The sequence below is a fragment of the Rattus norvegicus genome, chromosome 5 (assembly GCF_021556685.1).
Source record: "Rattus norvegicus strain SHRSP/BbbUtx chromosome 5, alternate assembly SHRSP_T2T, whole genome shotgun sequence".
NCBI classification, from domain to species: domain Eukaryota; kingdom Metazoa; phylum Chordata; class Mammalia; order Rodentia; family Muridae; genus Rattus; species Rattus norvegicus.
The window spans coordinates 105129717-105154073 of NC_141538.1; the positions used below are offsets into that span (position 1 = coordinate 105129717).

The window sequence follows — 24357 nt, forward strand, 5'->3', positions numbered from 1 at the left end:
TGCAGATAAAATTAATGAATATGTGCAATTGCTTCATTTTTGCTTTTATCTTACCATTCTTCCCTATTTTTCAGTTGTCTTTGCTGCTTTTGTTTACTGCACTGTTCACTAATGTACGCATTTTATGTAATTGTTAATTGTTCAAATTTTCATAGGATGAATCTTCAAGATGAATTGGATGAGCTTAAAATATATATGACTATTGATAAAACAACAATACAGGAATTGAACAGATGCATGGCAGAGAAAAGAGAAGGTAACTTTTTAATTAAAAAAATCTTTAGTCTTAATATCTAATTTTTGTTTCAATTTAAGAATCTTACTTAATTTCTCACTTTTTGTACTGTTTTACTGATTTATAATACAATTTTTATGTCTCATGAAAAAATCAAATACAGTGAACTCCTAAATATCCCACTTTGAACAGACTCACAGTTCTTAGCCTTGAGACAGTACTTGTGGTATGGTCCAGCTGCCCACTGGTGATGCCCAGGCCTCATGAGCTGAGTCCAAGCCAGACCCCAAGGAAAGATAGAGGAAGCCTGCAAAGTCCTCAGTGCCCTCCCCTGATCCTCACACATGTACCGTGAGCCTCCATAAACATGCTCACCTCTCCCCCTCTTAATTTAATATAAAATGTAATCAAATATTTGATAATAGTAAAAATTAATTTCATTATTTATTGACTTAGTTTTTCTAGTTACAATTTTATAATTGTGTTTAACCTTAATGATTCACTTTTTTGTGTATGTGTTCCTATTACAAGACATTGAAAGTACTTGGTTCTAATTTTATGGGGCATCCATCTTAAACTTAGAAGGAAAGTTTATTCATTTCAAATGTGCAAACCACTGTGGCCATACTGTCTGATGCTATGGAAGGTACCCATGTTACAAGTTTAAGATTGTTCCTATATTAAAAGTGAAGGCCGTTGTATATACTGTGCAGCTTCAGTATCTCAGTGGGAGAAGCAAGATTTCTTCTAACTTCTGCCAAACAGACGTCACCACACCTAGTGACTGTTTTCAATGTCCTCCTCTGGCTTCCTATCAGCCATTATTATTATCTCAGCCTTAAATATATTGTTACTGATTTACCAAAGTCAGTATTTTAAAATTTTTATTTTGTACTTTTATTTTCCATCAAAATGCATACTTACTCCTTCCCTACCTTCTGAAACATGGTTTTTTTGTTTTCATTTAGTCTTCTCTTGTCAAGATCTTTTCTGTTTCTTCAAACTGAAACATATTCCCACTTCCTCCTTAACAACTGGGATCCTGAAAAGCTTATTGTTTTATTGTTGAAAATAACTATATTCTGAAAACAAAAACAGGAGTAGATGAATATTCAAACAATGAGAAAGACTCAACTGAAGAGAGAAAGGGAAAAATTGTGACTTCACAATTGAACACAATTCTCTGTGGACACCCTGGAGAGATACTTTGTTACACATCAGTCTTATTGTAGCACCTTGCACAGAGAATACGTTAGGCAAGCAACCTAAGTGCCAACCTCAGAGCTGTGAGCAGACAAATGTGGTCTAGCCTGAAGGATAAAGTTATTTTATTCCTATGTGGAAGACACTGCACAGTAGATGTAAAGTGGGTCAGTCTGAGACAAATACCATGTTCCCATTCATTTGTAGCATATATGTACACACACTTATAGTCTTACATATGCATATGTATATAGTCTTTGTGTGTGTGTGTGTGTGTCTGTGAGACATGTATGTAAAAGTAAAACTGTTTGAGGGTCAAGGGGAACTAACAGAAACAGGAGTAATAACAAGAGAGAGAAAGGATTTTATGAGGAACTGTTGAACATACAATATATATTTAGAGGAAAACTTTAAAAATCAGAACAATTGTTTGGACACTCCCACAAGTTCTGCTTTTGCCTTGTTTTATTGTATCTTGTTTTGTCTTGATTGACTGTCATCTCTTGAAGGCCTGCTAGTAGGATGAATCTGGGGCAAAGGGCAGGTTTGGGAGAGGAGAAGTAGTGGATGGAGGGAAACTATTGTATTGGGGTGTATTATATGTGAGAACTATCTATTTTTATTAAATAAAAAGAGAAAAACCAGAAAGAACAGTGTGGTAGAACTAAGTAATATATTCAAAAATAGCACTAGCAAATAGTGGGAGAGCCATTCTGAGCAACCTGACTTGAATAAAGTATTTGTTACACTTCAAATAAGAAAACCAGCAAAACAAACTCTCATGTGCAACTTGACTGAACTGAAGGTGGATTCAGTCAGGTACAAAGAAATTAAGATAAAGAAATGCAACATGTGCTAAGAATTATGCTGAATTAATGTGTTATTATTAGAAATCACAGAAAATATGTGTTCATTTACTAAAATAGATATACAAAATGCAGTTGGTTATTTTCTACTAAATTATATTCTTTTTAGAATTTTTTATTTTAATTTGATTCACAGATCAAGAAAAAAATCAGAAAAACCTAGGTTATCACTTCTTTATCAATAGAAGCATAAAGAATAAAAAATATAAAATAAGTTTTAATGATATTAGCCATGAATATACTTAGCATACTGTAAAAATTGGCACATAAAATTCAGGAATATAGTTATGTGCTTCATTTGGCTTCATACACTTTGCACTGTAACACTCTTCCATTTTATCATTTAATGTAAAAATCCAGCCTATTGAATGCTAAATGTTATATTTAATACCAATTAACAGCAAACTAGTCTTATGAAATAATAATAAACACTTGTTTTGGGATGTTTGCCAGTTATTACATTTTGCCATTAAGTATTTCAATAAAGCTACTTGAAATCAAATTAAAAATGCTTGTTTACATTTTATAAAAAATGACTGTAAGCTCTTTAATAAATGTTTTTGTTTTAGTAATTAAATGTTTTAATGAAAAAGTCTAAAAAATTATGACAAAAGTTTTTAGATAATATATTACTAAAATTAAAATTGGGATATAGTCTCTGCTCCCAGACCCGGTGAGAGAGAGACCCAACCGCCTGGTCAGGTGGGCACTCCTGAGGCTGCAGAGCGGAAGAGACCACCAACACTGCTCACCCCTGCCCACATCCCTGGCCCAAGAGGAAACTGTATAAGGCCTCTGGGCTCCCGTCGGGGAGGGCCCAGGAGCGGCAGGACACCTGCCTGAGACACCACCAGAACCTGAAAGAAACAGACCGGATAAACAGTTCTCTGCACCCAAATCCCGTGGGAGGGAGAGCTAAACCTTCAGAGAGGCAGACAAGCCTGGGAAACCAGAAGAGACTGCTCCCTACACACACATCTCGGAAGCCAGAGGAAAAAGCCAAAGACCATCAGGAACCCTGGTGCACTGAAGCTCGCGGAAGGGGCGGCACAGGTCTTCCTGGTTGCTGCCGCTGCAGAGAGCCCCTGGGCAGCACCCCACGAGCGAACTTGAGCCTCGGGACCACAGGTAAGACCAAATTTTCTGCTGCAAGAAAGCTGCCTGGTGAACTCAAGACACAGGCCCACAGGAACAGCTGAAGACCTGTAGAGAGGAAAAACTACACGCCCGAAAGCAGAACACTCTGTCCCCATAACTGACTGAAAGAGAGGAAAACAGGTCTACAGCACTCCTGACACACAGGCTTATAGGACAGTCTAGCCACTGTCAGAAATAGCAGAACAAAGTAACACTAGAGATAATCTGATGGCGAGAGGCAAGCGCAGGAACCCAAGCAACAGAAACCAAGACTACATGGCATCATCGGAGCCCAATTCTCCCACCAAAACAAACATGGAATATTCAAACACACCAGAAAAGCAAGATCTAGTTTTAAAATCATATTTGATCATGATGCTGGAGGACTTCAAGAAAGACATGAACACACTTAGGGAAACACAGGAAAACATAAATAAACAAGTAGAAGCCTACAGAGAGGAATCGCAAAAATCCCTGAAAGAATTCCAGGAAAACACAATCAAACAGTTGAAGGAATTAAAAATGGAAATAGAAGCAATCAAGAAAGAACACATGGAAACAACCCTGGATATAGAAAACAAAAAGAAGAGACAAGGAGCTGTAGATACAAGCTTCACCAACAGAATACAAGAGATGGAAGAGAGAATCTCAGGAGCAGAAGATTCCATAGAAATCATTGACTCAACTGTCAAAGATAATGTAAAGCAGAAAAAGCTACTGGTCCAAAACATACAGGAAATCCAGGACTCAATGAGAAGATCAAACCTAAGGATAATAGGTATAGAAGAGAGTGAAGACTCCCAGCTCAAAGGACCAGTAAATATCTTCAAGAAAATCATAGAAGAAAACTTCCCTAACCTAAAAAAAGAGATACCCATAGACATACAAGAAGCCTACAGAACTCCAAATAGATTGGACCAGAAAAGAAACACCTCCCGTCACATAATTGTCAAAACACCAAACGCACAAAATAAAGAAAGAATATTAAAAGCAGTAAGGGAAAAAGGTCAAGTAATATATAAAGGGAGACCTATCAGAATCACACCAGACTTCTCGCCAGAAACTATGAAGGCCAGAAGATCCTGGACTGATGTTATACAGACCCTAAGAGAACACAAATGCCAGCCCAGGTTACTGTATCCAGCAAAACTCTCAATTAACATTGATGGAGAAACCAAGATATTCCATGACAAAACCAAATTTACACAATATCTTTCTACAAATCCAGCACTACAAAGGATAATAAATGGTAAAGCCCAACATAAGGAGGCAAGCTATACCCTAGAAGAAGCAAGAAACTAATCGTCTTGGCAACAAAACAAAGGGAATGAAAGCACACAAACATAACCTCACATCCAAATATGAATATAAAAGGAAACAATAATCACTATTCCTTAATATCTCTCAATATCAATGGCCTCAACTCCCCAATAAAAAGACATAGATTAACAAACTGGATACGCAACGAGGACCCTGCATTCTGCTGCCTACAGGAAACACACCTCAGAGACAAAGACAGACACTACCTCAGAGTGAAAGGCTGGAAAACAACTTTCCAAGCAAACGGTCAGAAGAGGCAAGCTGGAGTAGCCATTCTAATATCAAATAAAATCAATTTCCAACTAAAAGTCATCAAAAAAGATAAGGAAGGACACTTCATATTCATCAAAGGAAAAATCCACCAAGATGAACTCTCAATCCTAAATATCTATGCCCCAAATACAAGGACACCTACATACGTAAAAGAAACCTTACTAAAGCTCAAAACACACATTGCACCTCACACAATAATAGTGGGAGATTTCAACACCCCACTCTCATCAATGGACAGATCATGGAAACAGAAATTAAACAGTGATGTCGACAGACTAAGAGAAGTCATGAGCCAAATGGACTTAACGGATATTTATAGAACATTCTATCCTAAAGCAAAAGGATATACCTTCTTCTCAGCTCCTCATGGTACTTTCTCCAAAATTGACCATATAATTGGTCAAAAAACGGGCCTCAACAGGTACAGAAAGATAGAAATAATCCCATGCGTGCTATCGGACCACCACGGCCTAAAACTGGTCTTCAATAACAGTAAGGGAAGAATGCCCACATATACGTGGAAATTGAACAATGCTCTACTCAATGATAACCTGGTCAAGGAAGAAATAAAGAAAGAAATTAAAAACTTTTTAGAATTTAATGAAAATGAAGATACAACATACTCAAACTTATGGGACACAATGAAAGCTGTGCTAAGAGGAAAACTCATAGCGCTGAGTGCATGCAGAAAGAAACAGGAAAGAGCATATGTCAGCAGCTTGACAGCACACCTAAAAGCTCTAGAACAAAAAGAAGCAAATACACCCAGGAGGAGTAGAAGGCAGGAAATAATCAAACTCAGAGCTGAAATCAACCAAGTAGAAACAAAAAGGACCATAGAAAGAATCAACAGAACCAAAAGTTGGTTCTTTGAGAAAATCAACAAGATAGATAAACCCTTAGCCAGACTAACGAGAGGACACAGAGAGTGCGTCCAAATTAACAAAATCAGAAATGAAAAGGGAGACATAACTACAGATTCAGAGGAAATTCAAAAAATCATCAGATCTTACTATAAAAACCTATATTCAACAAAATTTGAAAATCTTCAGGAAATGGACAATTTCCTAGACAGATACCAGGTATCGAAGTTAAATCAGGAACAGATAAACCAGTTAAACAGCCCCATAACTCCTAAGGAAATAGAAGCAGTCATTAAAGGTCTCCCAACCAAAAGGAGCCCAGGTCCAGACGGGTTTAGTGCAGAATTCTATCAAACCTTCATAGAAGACCTCATACCAATATTATCCAAACTATTCCACAAAATTGAAACAGATGGAGCCCTACCGAATTCCTTCTACGAAGCCACAATTACTCTTATACCTAAACCACACAAAGACACAACAAAGAAAGAGAACTTCAGACCAATTTCCCTTATGAATATCGACGCAAAAATACTCAATAAAATTCTGGCAAACCGAATTCAAGAGCACATCAAAACAATCATCCACCATGATCAAGTAGGCTTCATCCCAGGCATACAGGGATGGTTTAATATACGGAAAACCATCAACGTGATCCATTATATAAACAAACTGAAAGAACAGAACCACATGATCATTTCATTAGATGCTGAGAAAGCATTTGACAAAATTCAACACCCCTTCATGATAAAAGTCCTGGAAAGAATAGGAATTCAAGGCCCATACCTAAACATAGTAAAAGCCATATACAGCAAACCAGTTGCTAACATTAAACTAAATGGAGAGAAACTAGAAGCAATCCCACTAAAATCAGGGACTAGACAAGGCTGCCCACTCTCTCCCTACTTATTCAATATAGTTCTTGAAGTTCTAGCCAGAGCAATCAGACAACAAAAGGAGATCAAAGGGATACAGATCGGAAAAGAAGAGGTCAAAATATCACTATTTGCAGATGGCATGATAGTATATTTAAGTGATCCCAAAAGTTCCACCAGAGAACTACTAAAGCTGATAAACAACTTCAGCAAAGTGGCTGGGTATAAAATTAACTCAAATAAATCAGTTGCCTTCCTCTATACAAAAGAGAAACAAGCCGAGAAAGAAATTAGGGAAACGACACCCTTCATAATAGACCCAAATAATATAAAGTACCTCGGTGTGACTTTAACCAAGCAAGTAAAAGATCTGTACAATAAGAACTTCAAGACACTGAGGAAAGAAATTGAAGAAGACCTCAGAAGATGGAAAGATCTCCCATGCTCATGGATTGGCAGGATTAATATAGTAAAAATGGCCATTTTACCAAAAGCAATCTACAGATTCAATGCAATCCCCATCAAAATACCAATCCAATTCTTCAAAGAGTTAGACAGAACAATTTGCAAATTCATCTGGAATAACAAAAAACCCAGGATAGCTAAAGCTATCCTCAACAATAAAAGGACTTCAGGGGGAATCACTATCCCTGAACTCAAGCAGTATTACAGAGCAATAGTGATAAAAACTGCATGATATTGGTACAGAGACAGACAGATAGACCAATGGAATAGAATTGAAGACCCAGAAATGAACCCACACACCTATGGTCACTTGATTTTTGACAAAGGAGCCAAAACCATCCAATGGAAAAAAGATAGCATTTTCAGCAAATGGTGCTGGTTCAACTGGAGAGCAACATGTAGAAGAATGCAGATCGATCCATGCTTATCACCCTGTACAAAGCTTAAGTCCAAGTGGATCAAGGACCTCCACATCAAACCAGACACACTCAAACTAATAGAAGAAAAACTAGGGAAACATCTGGAACACATGGGCACTGGAAAAAATTTCCTGAACAAAACACCAATGGCTTATGCTCTAAGATCAAGAATCGACAAATGGGATCTCATAAAACTGCAAAGCTTCTGTAAGGCAAAGGACACTGTGGTTAGGACAAAACGGCAACCAACAGATTGGGAAAAGATCTTTACCAATCCTACAACAGATAGAGGCCTTATATCCAAAATGTACAAAGAACTCAAGAAGTTAGACCGCAGGGAAACAAATAACCCTATTAAAAAATGGGGTTCAGAGCTAAACAAAGAATTCACAGCTGAGGAATGCCGAATGGCTGAGAAACACCTAAAGAAATGTTCAACATCTTTAGTCATAAGGGAAATGCAAATCAAAACAACCCTGAGATTTCACCTCACACCAGTGCGATTGGCTAAGATCAAAAACTCAGGTGACAGCAGATGCTGGCGAGGATGTGGAGAAAGAGGAACACTCCTCCATTGTTGGTGGGATTGCAGACTGGTAAAACCATTCTGGAAATCAGTCTGGAGGTTCCTCAGAAAATTGGACATTGAACTGCCTGAGGATCCAGCTATACCTCTCTTGGGCATATACCCAAAAGATGCCTCAACATACAAAAGAGACACGTGCTCCACTATGTTCATCGCAGCCTTATTTATAATAGCCAGAAACTGGAAAGAACCCAGATGCCCTTCAACAGAGGAATGGATACAGAAAATGTGGTACATCTACACAATGGAATATTACTCAGCTATCAAAAACAACGAGTTTATGAAATTCGTAGGCAAATGGTTGGAACTGGAAAATATCATCCTGAGTGAGCTAACCCAATCACAGAAAGACATACATGGTATGCACTCATTGATAAGTGGCTTTTAGCCCAAATGCTTCAATTACCCTAGATCCCTAGAACAAACGAAACTCAAGACGGATGATCAAAATGTGAATGCTTCACTCCTTCTTTAAATGAGGAAAAAGAATACCCTTGGCAGGGAAGGGAGAGGCAAAGATTAAAACAGAGACTTAAGGAACACCCATTCAGAGCCTGCCCCACATGTGGCCCATACATATACAGCCACCCAATTAGACAAGATGGATGAAGCAAAGAAGTGCAGACCGACAGGAGCCGGATGTAGATCGCTCCTGAGAGACACAGCCAGAATACAGCAAATACAGAGGCGAATGCCAGCAGCAAACCACTGAACTGAGAATAGGTCCTCTATTGAAGGAATCAGAGAAAGAACTGGAAGAGCTTGAAGGGGCTTGAGACCCCAAAAGTACAACAATGCCAAGCAACCAGAGCTTCCAGGGACTAAGCCACTACCTAAAGACTATACATGGACTGACCCTGGACTCTGACCCCATAGGTAACAATGAATATCCTAGTAAGAGCACCAGTGGAAGGGGAAGCCCTGGGTCCTGCTAAGACTGAAGCCCCAGTGAACTAGACTGGTGGGGGGAGGGCGGCAATGGGGGGAGGGTTGGGAGGGGAACACCCATAAGGAAGGGGAGGGGGGAGGGGGATGTTTGCCCGGAAACCGGGAAAGGGAATAACACTCGAAATGTATATAAGAAATACTCAAGTTAATAAAAAAAAAAGGGATATAAAAGAGTAATAAGAAAATTAACAGTAAAACATTAAGAACAATAGTAAAAGGTAGAACAATGTAGATTAATTGTCCAGTGAGCTAGGATTTGGAAACATAGCTGAACTAATGACACTTTGGCATGAGACGGAATTTTTCTGTGCAGCCAGGCTGACCTAGAACTCACAGTCTTTATTCCCTAGCCTGAACGCTGAGCACTCTCTAGCCCAGCCGTGCTGAGCAATTGGAACCTAGACATTTCTGACCTTCCTTTGCACATTGCCACCAGGCTCAGGGTGCTGTGTGAGTTACCTTACCTGATTTGGCCTCCCTCTCTAAAGTCTCCTTAATGAAGGGTTAACTCATAGAAAAGCAAGCTTGAAAGTATTTGACAGTGCTCTTTAAAGACAGCATCTGTTCTGGTAACTTGAGGACATGCAGAAACAGTTTCCCCTCTTACTTCAGTTTCTGAGCATCACCTGTGTCCTGGGCATTGTCTGTCCTTCAGACACAGGCAGTTTTCCTAAAAGGCATATTCTACAATTTCCTTGTTCCGTCTCCTTTTGCTTATGCTGACAATAGATACTGAAGTTTGGACCATGTGGCCCTGTTGCAGTTTTCATAGTTTGTGTGGTATTTATTTTTTTCTTACAAATCTATTTTCTGTTTATTTCAGTATACTTAGACTTAGAGAGAGAGAGACCTTTATTTCTTCAGTAAACCAAGAAGATTAAAAGAACAAGCTATTAATAAACAAAAAGTAGTTAAAAAGAAAAAGAGAAGAAATTCCTCAGCAAGAAAGAACATAAATCAGGATGAATTTTAATTCTAGTAAAAATTACAGTGCTTAAACCATATGATAAGTTAAATCTTTTGTAGAATGAGACATCTCATTGTCGTAGCGAGGTCCCCTTGCCTCAGTTCCCACGTCCTGGGGTGCTTGAACTGAAGTAGCTTAGAGTTTGTTTTTTGCTTCACTCTGCATTTGAATCTAACTGCTCCCTACTTTTATAAAAGCTATAAAGGAAAAAAATCTTCCTGAGCTACATCCACAGGTTAACATACACAAGCATTCTTCCCCGCAAGCCTTGCACATACCTAGGACCAAATAAACATCAAGGAAATTATTGTAAAAATCATTCCTTAATGTTTATTTTATTAACAATATACAGATGTTGTTAGTACTGTATGTGGTGTGCATATAGTACTATTATGTTATTTTTAAGGATAGATATCTCAGAACTATAGGAGATATTTAAATGACTAGAACAGATGAATTCTATTTGCATATTATTTCTGTATTGCTGAAGAGTGCTGTAAATGAATTCAGCACCACGGCGTTAGGGGACTAGGAAAGGAAGCTTGGGAGCTGATAGATTATCATCAAGGTAAAGGTACGTATTCCCCAAGAGGCACATTCTACCTATTCTAGCTTTTATTATCCGTAGGATAGTGTTCTATTTATTTCATGAGCACAGAAGTTTTAATTGAGTATGTCATGTTTCAAAGACAAAAGAAATGCCTAATTCACTCTAACAAACTTGTTAGTCACTGTTTTTACCAGGAGAATTTCTACTCTACAGAGAATAATATTGTTTTCCCTTTCTTTGTTGAGAAATCAAAGTTTCACATTGACCTACAGCAGTCTGACTTACTTTAAAGCAAGAGTAAAGTAAGCCAACACAGATGTACGCCCTCTTAGCGTTAGGAATTCTGTCCCTGTTTTGTTCTTTAAGAGCATTATACTTTAAAATAATTCAGGAGCTCAGTAAAGAATGGTAACTTCATCACTGTAACTTATCTGTAAAGAAGACAGTTCTAAATTTGAGTGAATTTTAATATTAATGAAAAATGTATGACAGTGTTTCCCTTAATGTTGTAAACTTCTTGCAGGTTTCGCTGTACTGAGAAGGCTGTGGTAATTAGTTTCCAGCCCCCGAAGTAGTGCTTTGTCACTAATTTCACCCTTGAATGTCCGCGTTTCTTAGGAAGCCACAGCTCCTCTAGAATTGAGGTTTTATGGTTTAACCCGCCAGTACTGGGCTTTTCCCTGGAAGGAAAGGTTCCTGCGCTGTTAGGGTTTTAGTCTCTAATTCTGTTACTGTTTGCTTTGTTCAGAGATCACTCTGATCTTCCTGGCAGGGAACAGGATCAGCAGAACAAAACTAGTATCTGCTGCAGATAAAAAGGCAGTGGATTCTGCTTTTAAGGTAAAGGCTGAAGAGTCTACAAAAAATGAGCACAGGAATGAAAGTCTATCATTGTTAACCTGCAGTTCTATTGTACCTTTGAAAGTCTGAACACTGCAGGGAAAAAGGGACACCACAAAGACATGTAATTATGTGACAAAACAAATGCTTGAGAAAGGTCACCATTTAGTTCTGACCAAACACTTGACAAGAAAAATAGACTAGATTATTCATAATTGAAAAACCAGGAAATCTTTCCCCTTAAACCAAAAGTGCAGAATTCCAGCAATATATGATGTACCATAATATATTATTTATTTGCTTCCAGAACAACTCTTTAGACACCATGAAGATGCTGGGGTCAAGAAGAGTACTCCAGAGAAGAATGAGAAAGCAATATCGGAGCAGACATTAGAGAAGGTAGTCTAATCTTTAAGATATTGAGCTGAGCAAGTTAAATCTGAATTTTACCATAAAGAATTATATTTTAAAACGAGGGCTCATGAACTTAAACCTTGTGTGAATCCTTAATTTAAATTCATAATTCAAAATCATTGGCTTGCCAAAATGGGGTAAAAAAAATCAATGTTAGTAAAATAAATGTATAAACACTTGTACTTCTGTGGACATAGATTAAAAATATTTTTATAGATGGAGTGAAGAAAATGAGAAGGAGAGAAGTTAACAAAATTTGGAATACATGTGCTTATTAGTTGTAAGTGAGCAGCTTAACTTAAAACAGGCCAGGAGACCCTGCTCTTCTGCAGCAGGCATACATTGCTTTTTGATTTATAGCTCTGCCTCAGTAGAATGCTAATATCGTTATAATTTAAACTTGAAAATATGTGTGTCTTGTTGTCAATAAAATTTAGCTCATGATTTAGTATAGCTTTCTGTATTTTATTAGGACAATGCATGTCAACCTGTAGTCACAATACAGCATTACTGTCATTGATAGTAAAGTGCAGTTTTCAAATTGTAGCATTTATCTTAATTTCATTTTACAATATATATTATCAGGTTCAATGAATGGTTTCAAGTGTACAAACATTTATTGAATCTATTATTAAAAATTTATCTTTAAATAATTTACTGTTTGTTATCTGGCTACTCTGGATTACCTTTAAGTTTTCCTAAATCATCTATATATAAACAGAATTCAAAATGCACATATGTATTATGGATTTCAGTTTATCTACCTTTATCTTTTGTACTGGTGGATAGACTTGTGGGAATTTCTCATGAACTACAGCAATTTCGTACTTCCTTAGACTTGTCCTGTAGCAAAGGATGTTCCCTCAGTGCTACTGAATAACATATACCAGGTTAACATACAGGATAGGGAATGAAACATGCTCCCAGTCATTCATCTTGAAGCAAAGCCTAAAGTCATCTATGTTCCGTCAAACAGGGTATTATATGGTTTATATTAATGGGTCAGCTTTATTCTGAAATAGTATTTTTCTTTGCTGTTTTATATAATTTTATTTGTATAGACAAATAATGCATTTGTGAACCCAGGAATGCATTTCAGGCCCACGAAAAGAATAGTGATTATTTTCATTGGATTTAAATTCAAATTAACATTATTTTTTACATTTAAACAGTAACTTCATACAGTTGTGTCAGTCATTTTTTTAAAACTTCATAGTTAAATTTATTATTTTTAACTAATGTTTATATTCATATGGTATTAAGCATTGAATTTAGGGTCTTGTGCATGCTAGGCAAGTTATCTACCACAAACCTATTTGCTTAGAGACAGAGACAGAAACAGATAGATATTTGATACAGGTATTTTAGGTTATACAGGCTGAGTTTGAAGTCATTCTATAGCACAGAATCCTGTCCTGATTAGCTAGGTTCAAGAGCCTCCAACATCAAATTCATCTGAATTTCCTTCTTGTATGTATATGTGTGGAGGGATGTGTGCTTGTGGAGGTCTGAGACCACCTCAAGCACACCCTGCTGTTTCTCTCCTTTTTCTCCTTCCCCCCCCATCCTCCCTCCATCCCTCCCTCCCCTCTTGATCTTGTTCTCTGCTCTCTCCTTCCTTCTCTCCTTCCTACCTTTTTTGTTTGTTTGTTTGTTTTTGTTAAAGACAGGGTCTTTTACTGGCCTAGTATTCACTTACCCATCAAGTATAGTAGGGTGGCTGGTCAGTGAGATGCAGTAACCCACCTTTTTCTGCCTCCCCAGCTCTAGAATAGCGTGTGTGTGTGTGTGTGTGTGTGTGTGTGTGTGTGTGTGTGTGTGTGTGTGTATGTGTGTGCGTATGCGTATGCGTGTGTGTGTATGTTTTGGGAACTGATCTTAGATCATCTTGCTTTAGGTGAGTACTTTATTGACCAAGCTATCTCTCCAGTCCCAAAGACACATTCTGAAAAGGAATAAAGGACTTCAGTGACAGCTTACACCTATAGTTCATACTGTATGTACCAACATGAACTTTAGGTTTAGTTTAGAATAGAGGTGTGAATTCATCAGTCTTAGTCAAGGTATGGCCTTGCCCATTGTTATTTCAGCTCAAAGCTACTATTACAGTGGTCCAAGAACACGTTAAATTGCTGGTCTGTCACTCCTTGAGAGTGCAGCCTATGGCCTCATGGGCAACTGTCTTCATTTGGGATGGAGAGTTACTTGTCTGAGCCTTTGCCTCTTTGTGTAGTTCTAGATGCCTCAATAACTAAAGTTAGAGATAACAACTCATCTCTGTTTCTAGAGCCAGAGTGCAGGTGCCTAACAACACATCCCTGCCGTCTCTTCTGTGTCTATTTGTTTCCTAGGCTCCAACAAAGGCCCAGCACTTCTTTGCAAAGGCAGTTTTTGAGTTTCTGTCTCAGTTTTACTTATAAAACTAGTTTGAAAAATGGACTAATGTTGTTTTTCAAATTCTAACTCCAAGCCTCTTGTAAGTTACAACATTCTGTCCTTGATGTTCCCTTACAGCGTTTATGTTTAAGATGTCTTTCCAGTAGCTGTTGATGCATAGAGCCTGGAGGCATTTGACGGTCACTGTGTTCTACAACAAGAGAAATATTTATTGAAATAAATAGAAATGTTTCATTTATAAGCAACCTTCAGATTCTTGTAATTTTAGATTATTGAAAATGATTTTTACAAAAGTTTTATATGAAATAAGAATCACATAAAAATTAAAATGGTAATTTTCTAATTTAGAACTAAAACTGTTGCAGGCCATTTATTTTGTCACCACATCCTATCATGTTCCCCAAGTGTTAAAGAAATGTTCTTTACTAATACTTTCTCCATGAGGCATTTTTAGTCTATAAACAGCTTTCCTCTGAAAGTATTTCCTTTCAGAGACTATATACCCTGGGTTAGACTGTTTGCTCAAAGTATCTACAGTCTAAGAAAACCCTGTAGCTCACTGAAATCCTTAGCTCTCATCACTTTGCATAGGATTTTAACTTCCCTTACCATCTGTCCTTCATTCAGCAGATGTATTATTGCGTTTCTGAATATATCCATCTACATCACCTTAGAATTATTTAGAAAGTAAGTGGTGAGATTCACTTTGTCCTTGTGCTAAATGGAACTTTCATCAGTTAGAAATGATAATTAAAAATTACATAAATTATGGTTTTAAATTTTAAGGTAGTAATTAAACTTTCCTTCTTAGGTCATTGAGTTGGAAAATCGGCTAAAATCTTTTGAGAAAAACTCAAGAAAATTAAAAGAAGAGAGTAAGAAATTAAAGAAAGAAAATGATTTCCTGAAATCCCACTTACAACACTATCAAGAAGACTCGGAGAGCAGAGGAAAGGAGCTAGAGAAACTACTGAGAGTGAGCAGCAGTGTAGAACAGGACAAAAGTGAGCTTCAAACAAAAGTCACTGCTCTGGAGAGGGAGGTCACTACGCTGAGGAGACAAGTGGCAAAAGCTAAGGCTTTGAGAGATGAAAACGAAGAGGTGGTGAATCCAGAGGAAAAAGAACACTGCCCAACAGACAAAGCTAAATCTGAGATGGCCACCACAGATGTGAGAGCCCAGCACTGTGACTGCAAGACAACCACTACCAAGGTGAAATTTAAAGCTGCCAAGAAAAAGTGCTCTGTGGGTCGCCACCACACTGTTCTCAATCACTCCATCAAGGTTATGAGCCATGTGGAGAACCTCAGCAAGGATGGCTGGGAGGACATGAGTGAAGGCAGGTAAGGCTCTCTCTCATTAACTTAGCTCTGTGGTGGGGACAGTGTGCGTCTGTAACGCACTGGCAAATGGAGATTGAATTTCAACTACTGTCGATTTGGTATTCAGAAAAAATACTGTCAGAGCCTTTGAAATATCTTGGGAGGTCTTGTTCTGAGCTTATTGACTGAAATTTGCATGCAAAATTAGCCACAACTGCATGAGTATTTGAATAGGTGCCAGGAAACCCAAAAGAAGGCAATGCTTGATTTCTTCCAGTGATGCTATTTTCATGCAGTCATGAGGCTTGAAATTGACAGTTTGGCAGGTTGATTTAATTTGCTGGCCCTTTGCATATTCACCACTGACAGCTAAGGATTCCCAGGCAAGCCTACTAAGTCGGTTTAGTTATCTTGTGACATGCCAACCTGGGAGGAGAAACATTTTTCCCCCTTAATTTAGTTAGATAAATTTTGAATGACCCATTTCAGCTTGTTACCAGATGTCTACAAGCTGTTTAACAGCCTTTAAATTAAGAACCATCTTCACTAATTATTTCATGTGTGTATTATGCAAAGCCATTGTACAGACTTTAAGTGGATCGAAGTTAAAGAATCCTTAAGAGAGGTCCAGATTCGTATTCTTGAGTTGTTTAGCCCCCATTGGATATAAAGAGGAGAATACTTAAAGGCTATACATTTCTAGGTCTTAAACCTGGCTGAACACTGGAAGCATAAAGGCGAAGGAATGACACAACACCTCTGTTTATACCTCTGTAATAAAGAAGTTCATTAATAGAGTTGTTAATGAGTTTTCTACTTTGCCATGGTTTTAAATCTCTGCCCTGTTTCATAATAATGTATACTTATATTTGTTTTCTCCAGATTCGTTTGTTTTTTGTTTGTTTAAGCCCTTCTGTAGTGTTCTATTTTAGATATGGAACGACTAGGGATATATTTCTTAGCTGCAAGCATAGAAATTGAAAATAAGCTTAAAACATGATGAGGGCGTCTGTAGGTGGAAAAGGTGTGATGCCTTTTCTGGCCCTCATAAGGAACATGGCTGACATACCTGTATTTAAAGACGTACATTCATTTCCCAAAGTTTGTGTGGTCATTGGAAGACAAATGAAAGCACAAAGAATTGGAGATAAGTTTTCATGTTTTATGCTTAGTGTTCATGAAGAATGGGCAGTTACTTAGAAATGTAGATAAAGAGAAGGATAAATTTATCATGTCCAAAATGAGAGCGAAGGACTGGGATGCAGAGATTCAGTAGCACCGCTCTGTTCACGACACTCCTTCCTGTGCAGCGTAGGCCCTTTGTGGACTGAGGGTCTTCTCTCACTGAGCAGTGAGTAGACGAGAAGATATTATTTCACAGAAAGACAGACAATGGTGAGAGCAAGTAAACATTAGACACTTCGCTTTGGAGGAAAGGGAATGTATTAATTACTTTTCTGTTGATATAACACTATGATCAAAACAACTTATTGAAGAAAGTTTAGTTTTGTTTATGCTTCCAGAGGGTTAGAGTTCACAATGGCAGGAAAACATTTCCGCTGACAGAAGGCATGGCAGCAAGAACAGGAAACTAAGATTCCATTATGGACTGGAGGCACAAAGCAAAGCAGGGAGGGTAAATTGGGTGGTATGAAGTTTGAACTCTCAGAGTCCACCCCTAGTGTTATAACTGCAATGCTGCAGCACTTAACCTTGCCGAACAGTGCCATCCACCAATACTGTGAAGGACATTTCTCATTCAAATCACCACAGATGCTCTGGTTTGTATCAGCAGTTGGGTTTATGCCATTTTGCTTCAGGGAAAGATAAAGAGTAGCAGACAGGAAGGTAAAAGACACATTGTTTCTGAGGCTGGTTCTCAGGTATACCAGTGCTTTTTATATTAAAATACTCTGAATGGCAACACATCATAGGATGGCTTTCTGAGCCTGAGCAACTCTTTGCACGTTATAATCACAGAGAGGTCCTCTAAAAATCCCCAGGGGCAAACATACTCCAAACCAATGTTTTTATAATTGTTGAGGCTGACTAAACGTATCAGTTTTCTTTGAGTATTGTTACCTGGTTCCAATGTGCTGGTAGGTTTGGGAAATAATTTAAATGATTGCAAAATGAAGTTTATAGTCTTTATACAGAAAATAAACTAAAAGGCATGTTTACTGGGAAAGTGAGATATTCAATTTCTCCTTCCCTGGTCTCAGAAGCAACAGAAGTAAACAAAATAGTACTCAGCTCAAAACCACCAAACATTTATCTATATCTTCATGGAAAATCTAGTGACAACTACAATCTGTACCCCAACAATATAATGCTCCTGTACTTTTCATAAAATATTGGAATAGCTTATTTATGTATGAGTCTATATATATTGATAAATACATAAAAGCTAGGTAATATATTCAATTTCAATTTCATCATATCAATGCATGTTCATAAAGCCATATGTTCTGAAGAAATATCACTACATTTTTAAATATAAGAATATCATCTAAGTTGCTCAGTAAGTAGTATAACTCATTTTTGCACAGTGATGTTGTTAAACTTCCTGCTTGGTAGGACGGTTTCAGAAATCATTTAGCTGCAAAGAATTCTCACATTAGAATCCATGTGGAGGAACATCATAGGCATCGTAGGATTCTATTTCTTTTCTAAGTACAGTATAGTACTTAGTTTTCTGTTGACTTGACACAGGCTAGAGTTATCTGGGAAGAAGCAGCTCAGTTGAAGAAAGGTTTCTGTCAGATTCTTGTAGGCAAGTCTGTAGGACATTATGTAGATTAGTGATCAGTGTGGGAGGTCACTGTGGGCAGTGCTACTGCTGGGCATGTGGTCTGAGATGTATAAGAAAGCAGGTTGGGCAAACTATGGGGAGCAAGACAGTACACAGCATTACTCTGTGGCCTCCCATCCTCCTCATCTCCCATTCTCCCTGTTGGTAAATCTCCTGAATGCTCCTCATGTTCCCATTGTACATTCATGACAGAGAGACGGACAGTCAGACTGACAGATTTTAGTTCATGAGTCTGCTGCCTGCCCTGACTTCTCTCAGTAGAGGAGTGTGCCCAGAGAGCTGTAAGATGAAATAAATCCCGTCTTTCCCACACTGCTTTTGGTCATGCTGTTGTACTTTGGCAGTGGCAACCCTAAGACATATTGTATGAGGATTATTTGGACACTGAGAAAAATAAAAACAGGTATATATTACCTTTATGTAACTATCACCTGGTATTTCTTTCACACAATTTATGAGAGTATGTTTGTTCTGATCATGTTGCTGTGATAAAACACTGACACAAGCAGCTTGAGGAAAAACATCTATTATTTGGTGGACCCTCTAGTGATGGTGTCACTGAGGGATAGTCACAGCAAGATCTACAGGAGCTGAAGCAGAGGCCACAGAGCCATGCTGGTCCCAGCTCATTTGGTGTAGCATGTTCTGCTGCATTGTTCCTCTTCTCTTCTCTTCTCTTCTCTTCTCTTCTCTTCTCTTCTCTTCTCTTCTCTTCTCTTCTCTTCTCTTCTCTTCTCTTTCTCCTTGTCTCAACCTGCAAACCCTCAGCCATTGTTCTAGCACCACACGCCCTTCTGCCTGCCTGCTGCCATGACCCCTTCCATGATAGTCATGGACTCACCCTCTGAAACTATAAACTATACCAAGTCCCCAGTTAAATGCTTATTTCATAAATTGCCTTGGTCTTAGTTTTTCTTCACAGCAACAGAAAAATAGCTAACATGCTTGAAATGTATCTTTTCAAGACACTATGATCTCTGGCTCTCTTAACTGCAGTCTGATGTGTGGTAGCTGAAGGATTTCTCTCAGCTCCTCACCCCCATTTTATTTTAAACTGTGCCTCTCTCAACATTTCTGTGACAGTTAATTTTATGTATGAGCTTGGAGGACATGCTTAACTTTTAAATGGTGAGCACTAGGTAACTGTTTTCTAGGCTGGAACTCACTCACATGCACTCAGATTAGGTCCTGAATAGAATACGAAGGTGCAATGCATGAAGCTCCTGAAGAGCCTAAGAGTCACTTTACACAGGCTTAATGACTTGGTCTTTCAGCTGGCAACCAGCTTCCATTAAAGCAGCTGGCGAAGCTTGGAAGGCTAGCAGAGTTTTAAAGATATCTTTTGAGACAGTGTCTTGTGTATCACAGGCTGGCTTCAAAATCCGGATCCCCTGCCTCTTCCTCCCAAGTGGTCAGATTTTTAATCCATGCAAATTTCTCATCAAAATTAAGAATAAAGACAAAGCAAGAAGGAATTAATTGTCTGGTGGCTTTTTAGCTCTCAACTGTCCCATCAGCTCTCCTGGAATGCTGCCTACAGGTCTTCAGGCTGGAACTGGATCATAAGTTCCTCAAACATAGCGGATGCCTGCCACTTGAGCAATGTAGTCACACACTTTTAGCACTCCCAGATCTAACTTAACTCCCGGATAGCACTGCTGGCCTAACTCCTGAAAAAAAAATATGTGTGTGTGTGTGTGTGTGTGTGTGTGTGTGTGTGTGTGTGTGTGTGTGTGTGTGTATTTGTATTTTCTAGTTTCTGGAAAATCACAAGGAACGTACCTTATAACAACCCATCATTGCTTCAAAAGGAAAGCAGTGAAGTTTGAGATTAAATACCAGGAGAGGACATCACAAGAAATACTCATATATCTGAAATTTTGAAGGAAACAATCAGCAGGTCGTTGATAGGGAGTCTCCATAGAGTTGGTTGGTGGACACTGAGAGTAGAGCAGCCATCATGTGGACGTTGCCTGTTCTCCTGAATCTCTGCTTTGTGTAGTGAACAAACTAGCTTGTTGTGACAGTACATGCTAAAGCTTTGCTTGAGTCTAAAACAACTGATTTCTCACTAAAACTCGTCTGACTCCTGGCCACATTTAGTATTGAACAGAAGGAAATTCCAAGCCTTCAGTGTGACAAGGATGTCCAGAGGAGCTAACCAGCCCCTTAGCCTCTGGGTGATCACAGTGACCTCTTCCACCATAAGTGCCATCAAGTCGTTTACCTGGTAACAGAAAATTGGTTTGTGCATGCAATTTTCCTTTGAACTTTAAGAATGCCACCATCCTTCGACTTACATATCTGATGATATCTTAGATACCATTCCACAGAGTAGAAGGCACATTTTCTGGCAAAGGATATTTGATAATCAACTATATCAGGGAATTTTCTAGTCTTATGATATCATACAGTAGAAATAGACTATTTAGAGCAGTGAATAGTCTGTTTTAGGCTTAGTTATGGCACTAGCCAGAAGATACTGAGTATAGAAAATGTCCTTTTTAAAATTTTATTTATTTATTTTTATACTCCAGATTTTATTCCCCTCCCTGTCCACCCTCCAACTGTTCCATAAATGTCTTTAATTAACATTTCTTTTAATTGCTTCACTCCTTCTTTAAAAGGGGAACAAGAATACCCTTGGCAGGGAATAGAGAGGCAAAGATTAAAACAGAGACAGAAGGAACACCCATTCAGAGCCTGCCCCACATGTGGCCCATACATATACAGCCACCCAATTAGACAAGATGGATGAAGCAAAGAAGTGCAGGCCGACAGAATGTAGATCTCTCCTGAGAGGCACAGCCAGAATACAGCAAACACAGAGGTGAATACCAGCAGCAAACCACTGAACTGAGAATAGGACCCCCGTTGAAGGAATCAGAGAAAGAACTGGAAGAGCTTGAAGGGGCTCGAGACCCCATATGTACAACAATGCCAAGCAACCAGAGCTTCCAGGGACTAAGCCACTACCTAAAGACTATGCATGGACTGACCCTGGACTCTGACCTCATAGGTAGCAATGAATATCCTAGTAAGAGCACCAGTGGAAGGGGAAGCCCTGGGTCCTGCTAAGACTGAACCCCCAGTGAACTAGACTGGTGGGGGGAGGGCGGCATGGGGGGAGGGTTGGGAGGGGAACACCCATAAGGAAGGGGAGGGGGGAGGGGGATGTTTGCCCGGATACCGGGAAAGGGAATAACACTCAAAATGTATATAAGAAATACTCAAGTTAATAAAAAAAAATAAAATGTAAAAAAAAAAAAAGAAAGAAACTTGATCTCAAATTGACTAACCTATTTTGAAAGCCTGTATGGCTGGCACTGTGCTTAGCTCATTTGCAATCATCTTCCCTTTGTGTAATTGTATTTTAAAGTGCCATTTGTGGTCCCACTTTTCCTCTTTATTATTAGATACATAGTCTATGGCTCCACTGTGTTCTTAGAAATAAAGGGAAGGTTCTGCAAGTCCACCTTTGCCCTGAATTGAGCATCCTAAAAGCGCAGGACTTCTCTGTATTCCCTGCTGCCTATCCTAGCCAAAATGAGCAGGCTTTATCTCTGTTGCCATGTTTTCAGTGACTAACTCTGTTTCACATTTCTGAACTGAGATTGCCATTCTGAGTCACTAACAACTGTTTTCTCACCTTCTTCCTTCTCCTGTTCCTCATAATATTTCTTATTTACCACCAGGTGGCAATGAATAAATATGCCCAAGCAGGCAAAAAAAAAAAAAAAAAAAAGAAAAAAGAAATACTCAAGTTAATAATAATAAAAAAAAGACAGAAAAAAAAACATTTCTTTTCATTTAATTGCTATCAGGGCTTAGTTTTAAGATAGATCTTATATTGTCCTCTCTAAACATTTAGCCAAGTAACTCACTAGAGACTCGCCTTTCATCATTATCACTTTGAGCTTAGTAGTTTGAGGGTTGGAATAGCTTGTATTGGTTGTCAGCTTGACGTTATGGGAATATATATATGATATATATGGGTTGTCTTAACTTGACGGTTAAGAAACTGCCTCTCTCAGGGTAGCTTGTGGGCGTGTCTGTGAGGCATATTCTTGATTTCTAATTGTTATAAGTGGTCTCATCCCTCTGTGGTTGTATGAACTCTGGGCAGTGGCCCTAGGTTATGTAAGAAAAGTACCTAAATCTGAGCCTGGGAGCAGGCCAGTAATAAGGACTCCTTGTAGTTTTGTGTCCAGATCCCCTCCCTGAATTCCAGCCCCAGCATCCCTCAATGATGGACTCTAACCTGAAACAAATGCTCCCCTCCCAGATCGTTATTGCTTATTGTTCTTATCCCAACAACGCTAAAGCACGGATCCTATTCCCCAGGTAAAATAAGTTTCCTTTTCAGATTCCCACTACTGTTGTGGAAGCAGTAACTAGACTGTATACACTGAGCTGCTCAGTCTACAGTATTGCCAGTCAGCAGAGCGGCACACTGTATTAGCCACATCAGTTACCCCAACTGAGGTGGAATTATAACCAAGTCTGGAAATCAGAAGATAGGCTGTACCTGTCACTACTATTGTATCTAGCTAACTTGGTTCCCCTTGGCTGCAATGTCTCAAAGCATTCTTTACTCTTTATTTCCATTTCTTTATACCTCATAATTTTTCTAGAACATTTTTTCAGTATCATGACCACATTGTGAAACACAAAAGGTAACTTTGAGTCCTTGCCTCATTTGACCTGTCAGTATCCTTTGGTAGAGTTAATTTCTACATTTTGCCATGCTATACTTTGTATATGATAGTCACTAACACAGCCAGTCTCTTCAGTGAAAGTCAGCCATAGCACTATGATTGACACTCCACCACAGCACCATCAGTGACATTCAATAATGGGGCCATTTACTGTTCTCTCTTCCCGATTCCTCCCATTTGGTTTTTAAGAGGCCAAACCCTTGGGTTTTAAACTTTAAAAAAAAATCGACATTTTGTGATTTCATATGTTAACATAATCCTTACATCTTTAACTAATGCTGTTATTGTAGCCATCCCAAAATCTAAATATACATAGTACTCCTCACTCATGAATTTAAGATTGAGCTAACAGTCTAACATCATACTTTGAATCTCATTTCCTAATCATACTCCTGAGATTCCCCACACAAAATCTCTTCCGAAATAATGGTAATTCTTTCACTTATACCAAAAGAAAACTTGGACTCATCCTTGATTTGATTCCAGTCTTCATTTCCAACATCTAATCAATTGGGAATTCATCGTAGCTTTCTTCTGAAAACACGGCCCACCCTCACTACTTGTGTTGTACCAACACGGGCACGCATTTCACCATTTGTCCAGTTTCCTAACCAGGCTGTTTGGCCACACTGAACTGCTAGTTCTTCCTGCCGGGGAGGGACATCTGTATCTCGGGTGTCTCGGCTGTACAAGTATACCCTACCTCTTGTGTGGAATGTGTTGCCATCCATTTAGCTATGCTGCTTCTCTAGTACTGCCCCAAAGACCATTCTGTACCATGACCAAGGCAGCTCTTATAAGGGCAGCATTTAATTAGGGCTGGCTTACAGGTTCAGAGGTTCAGTCCATTATCATCAAGATGGGAGCATGGCAGCATCCAGGAAGGCATGGTGCAGGAGGAGCTGAGAGTTCTACATCTTCATCTGAAGGCTCATAGAAGACTCACTTCCAGGCAGCTAGGGTGAGAGTTTTAAAGCCCACTCCCACAGTGACACACCTACTCCAAATGACCACACCTACTCCAACAAGGCCCCACTCCCAAATAGTACCACTCCCTAAGCTAGGCATACGCAACCTCCACAACAACTGATTTCTGAAAGTCTGCCTGGTTCTTGAAAATAAAATTTTTATCAGGCTGATCTATGT

At 38.8% G+C, this 24357-nt stretch overlaps 1 protein-coding gene across 13 annotated transcripts in view; it reads left to right on the top strand.

The window, feature by feature from the left end:
• Positions 1–24357, top strand: part of Cntln (centlein) — a 274806-nt gene that overhangs the window by 164344 nt on the left and 86105 nt on the right. For all 13 annotated transcript variants that reach the window (NM_001438394.1, NM_001438395.1, XM_087550987.1 and 10 more), the window contains 3 exon segments: positions 156–256; positions 11855–11946; positions 15170–15702. In NM_001438394.1, the coding sequence (NP_001425323.1) occupies positions 156–256; positions 11855–11946; positions 15170–15702 (726 nt within the window).